The 8,982-nt window shown below is 42.0% G+C and overlaps 1 protein-coding gene across 1 annotated transcript in view; it reads left to right on the top strand.

The window, feature by feature from the left end:
• The first annotated feature begins 382 nt into the window (after positions 1 to 382).
• LOC123021920 (connector enhancer of kinase suppressor of ras 2-like) overlaps positions 383 to 8,982 on the top strand; it is a 136,980-nt gene continuing 128,380 nt past the window's right edge. Inside the window, exons 1-2 of the mRNA XM_044427176.1 lie at positions 383 to 437; positions 1,077 to 1,240. Of these exons, the coding sequence (XP_044283111.1) occupies positions 383 to 437; positions 1,077 to 1,240 (219 nt within the window). The remainder of the gene's footprint in view (positions 438 to 1,076; positions 1,241 to 8,982) is intronic.

Here is an 8,982-nt window from a genome sequence, read left to right as displayed (position 1 = left end):
TGCATGGTTTTATTCCTGTTGTACTGCAATTCCTGTCCTCCTTCAGTATTGGCTATGCTGATAAGAGCTGATGGGAAACAATATCTGGATGACACACTCCTGACCCTGATCTAGATAAAAATGTTACTTTTATCTGATGGCATGGGATTAGAAGCAATGCTGGCTTTGAGAGGTAGTAGGTCTTCTCCTGGCTTGCTGCTCCATCTCTGACCAGTGGAAAATGTGCCATCAGTGAACCCTGGGGCCAGGGGTGACAGTTCAGAGGCTTACGTGCAGAGAGCCCTGGACTGCATCCTAAGTAGATGTCCCCTAAAAGCAAAAGCAGGAACCTGGTTCTGAAAACAGGGGTGGTCCCTAGTCATGCACAAGGATATTGGCACATATGGATGCTTTCAATGGCAGATTGTCCCTCTACAAGACTGCCCATAGAAAATGGCGTAACTGTAGCCTGGAGCCTGGTGTGCAGGGGAGTGGGGTAAGGAGGAACCCGCAGTAAGCGCTTTCCTCCTCTCTCTTCACACCTCTACTTATTTTCACAGTCGAAGGGAATAGTAAGAGCCGATCGGGAAGGCACGCTGGATCGGTGCTGCTCCATAGAGCATGTGGAGTGACAGACATGTGGCAGTTGCATATATGTGCATTTCATGGCATGCTCATGCACGAGGATACCAGAGCTGGCTGTGAATACAGCATGTCTGTTGCTCATGTGAAACTCATCACCCTTTGCAAAAGCTGAACAAATGGCTTTTCATTGCCCTTAGATTTGGGATAGAAGCTAAATTTCCGATGGGTGCCATACAATTTAACTACTCTATTATTTAATGCATTCCTTAGCTGCCTTTGAAAATGGCAGTTTTCCCAATATAAAAATGGATATAAAAAGATTCCTACTGTGGCACACAGGATTAAATGCTGTTACCCCTTACTGTTTTCTTTTCTGAAAGTGCCCTTTTATATGTCATCAAGATGAAAATATTCTCATTCCAGAGTGAACAGAAGTTGCAGTGAACCAGCCAAGTGATATTCTTTCATTTAATTTCTAACCACGCACCTCCCTTGATGCTGTTTTAACCTAGGCCTCGATGACTGCCTGCAGCAATACATTAAAAATTTCGAGAGAGAGAAAATCAGCGGAGAGCAGCTCCTGCACATCACTCACCAGGAGCTTGAAGAGTTGGGCGTCACTCGAATTGGCCACCAAGAACTCATCCTGGAAGCAGTGGATCTGCTTTGTGCTTTGGTAAGTGGGACTCATTTTCTTCGATGGCCTTCCGTGTGGATCTTTTGCATCTTTCAATCCAAAGTAGTCAAGCACAGAGTTAGGGATGCGTGCAAAATTCCCCTTATTTGAATTTCCCCTTGAATTTTGGAGATATTGGACCTTCAAGATGGTCTTCAGAGAGAGCCACCCATCCCCCTGGCCATTGTCTCCATGGTCTAGCAGGTCCGAGCTTCCCTTGATGTTCAACCAAAATCTGTCTATAGCTTATCCCTGTTGTTTCATGTTCAGACATCTTACATGACCAAGAAGAGGCTGTGGCACTTTTCTATGTGGCGATCCTTTAGGTCATTGCAAAATTCTATCACATTTCCTTCAAACTTCTCTTCTTAAGACTAAACATGTCCAGTTCCTTCAATCTTTTCATACAGGGCTTAGTTTCTAGTTCCTGATCATCCTTGCCTCCTTCTCTGGACTCATCCCCTTTTATGCACATCCTTCTTTGAATCCGGTGTCCCAACTGGAAACAGTATTTGAGGTGAAGTCTGGCCAGCAGAAACTACAGAGTTCTATCACTTTCCATGGTTTGAAATGAGACTTCTGTTGATACAACCTAATTTGTCTTTTTTTGCAGCCACATCACACTGCTGACTCATATTCAGCTTGCAATATACTACAATGCCAAAATTCATGATACACACTATTGCCAAGCCAGTGATCCCTCACTTTATACCTGTGCATTTAATTTCCTTTTCCTAAATGAACAATGTCATACTTGGTCTCATTTGCTCAGTCATTTTGTTATTTCCTACCCACTCTTCTAACCTCTGAGGGTCACTTTAAATGTTTCTGTCACCTAAGCTCCTCTGTGCAATTCTGCGTCATCTGCCAATTAGATAAGTATTTCCACTTCCTCCACATCAGTATTAAAAATCTTGAAGGCTCCAGATGTGCAGGGAATCTGATGGGGGAAGTCCAAATCCAACAGATTGGGCCAGTACCTGGTGGACCAAGCCAAGCCATCAACCCATAGCGTGTTGATGGCATTTCTATGAGGCTGCACTAAAATTATGAATTGCCATTGGACTAAAGCTGCGAATTCTGCTCAGGTAAACCCCATAATCTCCTTCCTGCTCTGTATGTGTATTTATGAGCCAAAAGAGCAATTGGCAGTAATTAGCAAAGAATTGCTCCTTCCAGATGACTCTGCCCTTGTAGCTTGCTCCGAGTAAAGGCGAGAGATGTGTTTGCCAACTCTGACTTTACAATTAGCATTGCAGGGACCACTAACCTACATCAAACCATACAATGAACTAGATCCCAGCTTCACTAAATAGTGAAGTGAAGGAAAATGCATTGACAGGGTCTGGCCATTTTTAGCCATACAATACAGGCCAAGATGTAAGCAACATGTCACATCACTGCAGGGACCGGTCCACTGTGCTTGTACACGGTGCACATCAAGGACATAACGTCGTTGTTGTTGCTGCTGCTGTTGTTGTTCCGTAAGTATAGACTGGCATTATAATTAATATTGAGAGTAGGATATCATAAAAAGGGACCACAGCTCAAGACAGAGCACATGTTTGGCATATGTGCTTGGTGTACATTCTGTGTTTAATTCCTGACGTCTCCATAGGTAAAAGTTTCCAGGTAGTGGCTGATGAGAAGAGTCTCTGCCTGTAACATTAAAGGCCTGTTTTTGTTTGCTTACTTGCTTAGATTGCATTTGCCTAATCTAAGACTGAAACTCTCATTTTCATAAATAAGTGCTTAAAGAGAGGGAAATGGATTTTCTTTCTTGGAGACACTGAAAGGTACCTTGGAAGTGACAGTTGCAAGAGGCATACTGCATGTCTGATATCCCAGTATTCCCCCTCCTCTGTTTTCTTTAATTTATTTTTAGAGTCAAGATAATTGTTCTTCATAACTGTAAAGTGCTTCCTTTGTAATGTAGCTTTCAGTCCATAAGATGCTTGTAATGGAACAGCTTGGTAATTACTTATACATATGTGGAAAGACAAATCTTTATGTCCTCTAGAGAGGTCTTTTTCCTTTGTGAAAGGGGAATATTTCCCTTTGTCCTGAGGATCTGTGTTTTACGTTGCTTTTGTTTTTGCAGGCTGAAAAAGAATATATACAATGGATGATGAAAGTTTGGGATAGTGTTTGTGCTTTGCTGTGATATTTTTGATCTATAATATTGCAAGAGGCTGCCTGTCAGTGCCATAGCATTAACAACACGAAACCTAGATGCCTTAAACAAGACGTGCCCATGGAGCAAATGCTGGGAGAATGCAACAAGAGAGATGGAGAAAGAGTGTTCACTACTCAAAGGGACTTAACAGTCCGGTCAGAAATGGGTGGGGATGAATTTACTGAGTTAGATGTCTCATTTTTACCAAAGTTCAGTTCTTTCTACACCATTTGGGCCTTTCACTCCTGCTATGAAGGCAACCTAACTGTAAAACATATTCCAGGTGAATTTTTCTACTGTAAGTGCTAAAGAGATATAGTTCTTCTGGATGTTGGTCTGTATGGCCACATTTCATGGCAAACGATTCCTCAGTGCTATGTAGCATCTAGTGGTCAAGTCACCTTGATTCTGAGCTCTACTTAATTGCAAGATTTCTCTACCACTCAGTATTCCAGTAAGGAGATCTTGGAGCACTGAGCCATAAAAAATAAAGCAAATAAAAGAATAAAGTTAAGTACTTAAAACCAAGATCAGTTGAACCATATCAATGAAACCATGGCTGGTCAGTTAAGGAAGTCTTCCTGAATAAAAATATTTTTAGGAGGTGCGGAAAACAAAGCAATGTTGGGTCTGCCTGACCTCAGAAGATGGGTGTTCCATATTTTTGGCAGCCATTTCTGTAGCACCTGCAAAACAAAAGGAAGCTAAATTTGGTCCTTTGAGCATCTACAGGTACTACCTTGTGTGCTTATTTTTTAAAAAATAAGATCAATGAGGGCTGTGTGTGGCTTTGTGGGCCACCATATTGCCCAAGCCATCCCGACCCCATGGACAACATTCCTCCAGGCATTCCTGTCCTCCACCATCTCTCAGAGTTCACCCAAGCTCACACCCCCACTGCCTTAGTGACAGGTAGGTAGGTAGGTAGATAGATAGATATAAATCATTGAGCCTACCGGAAGGTTAAAATGGTTTGGCTGGGAAGGAAAGACTGAACCAGTCTGTCCACCTTAAAAATGTTTTAATAAATAAATAAATGAATAAATAAAAAGAAAGAAAAATACTTAGTTAGAATGAATCAAAGAGGTGAAACACAGTTGCATATGTTATGTGCCCAAACCCCACTGCCTGGCATTTCAACATTGCTCGAACCTGCGTGCTCAACTACTTCCCTGCCTCCCCCCGGGCAGTGGATCAGAAAGAAGAGGGGGTGTACCTACTACTAAATCATGCAGAAATGTGTACAGTCTCAAGTCTGCAATCGTATACTCCAGGCCTGGGATGCAGATCTCGCCACTTCCTAGATATGAATCCAATTCTTGGCATCCAACTCAAATTCGTCTTCCCCCTTCCCTGACAGTCACCATCCCCTTTCCTCCAATCACCAATCTTTGTGAGCTTGCCTAGATTTTGTGTGATCTTTTGCCATTCTAGAAGGTTGAAAAGGCTGAGTTACAGGCATTAAGGGCTTTACGTTCCAATAGCCGGAGTATTTGGCCCCACTCACCACCAGGATTCAGCCTCCAAGAGCTTCTCTGAAATGGAATTTCTCCTGCAAATATATAGCACCTCAATATTACTTACCTCTGAGTAGATATCAGACAGCACTGTTAGAATAAGTGTGTGTGTTTGTGTAAAAACTGTTACATTTGCAGACGTTTTGCAACCCATTTTGTTCAAGACCACACTGCCACATTCTGAAGCCAGCAGAACTTCAGCATGATTAAACTTAATGCGAGCTTTGGTACTTCGTTACACTGCCATTTATTGGCCGACACAAAACTTGATTACTGTCCATTGGTGCATGGCCAAATTAATTTACTGAGTCCATATTGCCAGATGTGCTCTGACTCATACACTGTTCATTGCTATAGTACGTGTGTGGGCTATTCTTTATTTTTCCTAGCCATTTTTAATCTCTTCCTTTTGCACTGTTAGGAGTGAGATGTTGAAAGAACAGCATGGGGACTTACTTATTTTTAAAGGGCTCATATTGCATATTAGGAACCATCTTCTAATTCAAGGATGGGGAAAGTGTAACCTGCCTTGCAGTTAAACTGGTTGGAGTTTACCTCTCCTTTGTCCTCATCATTCACTCTACTGGTCCACTTATTCTCTCTAATATTCTCAAATATTCCTGGTTTGCCGCCCAGGAAAGGTGCCGCCCACAGATGTCTTTGTGTCAAACAGAAATGGAGCATATTAAGTAAATAAGGGACATATCCGGTTGAGCCAGGGATGTATGAAGGATTTCTTTCATTTTTATCTGGATTAACCTTCTCCTGAAAATGGGCTCAGATACAATCTGCAGTCAAAACTGGAACACTCTGCATTTCCAAGCTTGCAATGTGATCCACAGACCAAGAAGATCATGCATTTTGAAAGCTGCATGTAAAAATGTGTGCCTATGAAAAATACACTTTAAAAAGAGAGAATGAGCACCTTTCAAAGATATACACAGTTGATGCAGTGCTGCCGGACAACAGCCAATCAGAAAAGGGGGACATAATCTGGTGATGCAAGATATCACGTCTCTCTGTTGTTGTTCAGCTGTTCAGTTGTGTCCGACTATAAGAGATCCCAGGGGCCAAATCTCGTCACACTTTCTGAACACATGTCACCTCTTTCAGCTGAACTATGCTCTGGCCCACATCATTTTGGATGGAGTCTAATCACCTCGCTCTTTGGCAACCTGGTTTTCTCTTGCCGCTTAGCAGTCCAAGCATTATATCTGTTTCCAATGAGTCTGATCACATGATGTGGCCAAAATAAGCGAGTCTCAGCCTTGTTATCTTGCTGACCAGGGACACGTCCGGTTTAATATGCTCCAGCACCTGCTTGTTCATGAGCTCACAAGTATCCACGGATTCAGAGGAGCCTCCGCCAACACCACAGTTCAAATGAGTCAATTTCCCTCTTGTCTTGCTTTTTCATAGTCCAACGTCCCCAGTCTTAGGTTGCAATAGGAAAAATGATCACTCGGACCAATCACGACTCTCTATGCAACTCCAAACTTCAGCTGCAAAGGCACACCTTGATATTTTACTTTCAGTTGGCAGAGAATATCGTTTCAACCTCTTCAGTGAGATCCAGGAAAAGGCAAATACTAAGCACAGTACCTCTGGATCCTCTTGCCTTTAAAAGAGGGGCATGCAGCAAACAGAACCAGCCGAGGAATGCGTGTCAGTGGCGGTTGCCAGTGTTTAGTGAGTTTTGGCAGGTGTGGAAGATTGGACGAGTCTCGTTCATTCTGTCATTTAGCTGCCCTTTTCTTTTATCTTTTGTTCATTCTTTGCAAGTGCCTGTGGTGGCAATGGCTGCTGAAATGATTTTACTGGCTGTTGGGAGCATTCTGAAAACATAAAACAGAGGCCCAATTATGGCATTTCTCAGGTGTGGAAAAACAGGGAATCAAATGGTGGCCACTAAAAGGCAGCCACTAAAATCAGCTCTGCTGCTGTTGGAGAGGGCAGTGTGCCCCAGATTCTACAGATGGGACTGGGAAAACAAAGTCTGGTTGTAGCCCTTCATGGTGTTTGGTTGTGACAAATGAAACTTGAACCCGATGGCGCACAGCAACCATGAGCTGCATCGGTTATAGAGTTAAGATGGCCGAGCACTTAGCTTACCTCGAATTATTATCCACTATCTTCAAGAGTTGTTTCTCTGGCTTGTCTACCTGCTTATATTAACACTAAAACTGTCACAATTCACCAGCACTCCGACGTAAATCAAACCCTGCATGGCTGCTCTTGGAAATCTTCCCTGCTTGGAAAAGTGGAAAGTGAATAAAGCACCCGCTAGTATTCCATTCTTTTGCATTCCTTCTTCCCCTTTCTCCTTATTTTGTTAGTTGCTCATTCGTCATTTTTGGTAGTTGCCTTCTTTTCTCCATAGTCCATTTTCCTACTTCACCTGCCATGTCGACAGTACGGTATTAGAACAGAAAGGGATGCTATAGAGCAAAGGTATCTAGAGACAAAAGCTGAACATCCAGAATGGAATTTATGGAGAGGGAAGCCCCTAGGATGTCGGATCTGGGAAACGTCAGCCTAAGACGTTCACCTGCTGTGAGCTATCCATTTAGCAACTAAAACAAAAACAATTTACTTTTAATGTGGGCAGCATTGACCTACATAGATAGTGTTGCCTTCATGTTGTTACTGAGTAAATGCAGAACACCAGTGGCCATTCCAAAAAAATTGCAGTGCACTTGTGCACAACTGTAACTAGATGAATGCATGAAAAAAATGGATATTTATTTATTTGAAACCTTTATAGACACCCATAGCCCAGAGGGCTCTCTGGGTGGTTTACAATAAAGTGCAGTAAGATCAACTGTACATTAATAAATAATGATAAAACAATACATAGCTATTATAATTGGTCTATTATGATAAAAGGTATTTTTTATTTACATATATTTATAGGCTGCCTGTAATGGCCGAGGCCTTCCTAGGCAGTAATCAGTTTGTATGTTCAGGTTCGTGCTAGGCTGATGGGCAATTAAAAAATTAAGAACAAAAGCTTCTGCATCTTTACTGCCTACCCTGCCATCCCACTTCTGGGAATATCCGTGGGGTTGAGCAAACAAGTCCCGATTGCATTCAGCCGGATTTTTCAAACATCGGCCTGATATTCTTCTTTTTTTACCACAGTCATTTGAGATTTCTGCTCAATTTTGAGTGAACAGGGAAATGACATAAATCAAACATGATCAAAATTCTAGAGCTTCTTCCATAAACCAAAGAACAAAATAGCTCTGTTTTGTGCAGTCGTAAACTTTATTTGATAAAAATGTGCACTTTGTTTAAATGCAACAATTTGTGAATACTTTTGGAGAATCCTGCTTGTGTTGTGTCCATTTCAGGGTTGCTCTGAAGAGGGTTGGTTCAATTCACTTGGTTCCTATTACTTATTCTCTGCTAAATATTTTTTAAAAGACCCTAAGCAGTTTTAATACATATATTAAACTTATAATTCAAATCACATTTAAAATGCAATTTAAAAAGCAACACAATATAATTAAAATTATATTACGAATATGCAGCAGTGAAGAAGTAGTAAAGGCAAAAAGCATGGTTTGTGTATGGGCCGGGGAAAGTGTGAACAGGTGTGTTTTCAGGAGTTGTTTGAAAGATACCACATTTTCTGCCTCCACAAAGGTACTGCGGGGGGCTGGTGTTGCACAGGGTGGGCAACCCAACCAAAAAAGCCCACCGCTTGAAGTAGTCCATGGTGGTGGTCCAGAAATCTTGGCATGGCTAGCAGAGCATCCTCTGGTGAACTTAATGGACAGTTGGTTATAAGAAGGGCCATCTGCTAGGTATCCTGATCCTAAGTTATTTAGGGCTTTCCATGGCAATTCTTGACCATTCTAGTAGTCAGACGGTGCCAATCTTTCAGCACAGTGAGGATGTGACCTAGAACTGACTTATCCTTCAACATTTGCATCTCTCCAGATTTTGAAGTTCTCCATTACAAAATATGCACACAAAAATTTGCATACAAAATGTGTTGCATTAGGGAAATGGCTTGCAAAAATGGTTCTATTAGGTAATAGTGC

Source organism: Varanus komodoensis, unplaced genomic scaffold (assembly GCF_004798865.1).
Source record: "Varanus komodoensis strain SLA01 unplaced genomic scaffold, ASM479886v1 scaffold18_3, whole genome shotgun sequence".
NCBI lineage: Eukaryota > Metazoa > Chordata > Lepidosauria > Squamata > Varanidae > Varanus > Varanus komodoensis.
Note: the sequence above shows the minus strand (reverse complement) of the source record. Positions and strands in the feature narration are given on the sequence as shown.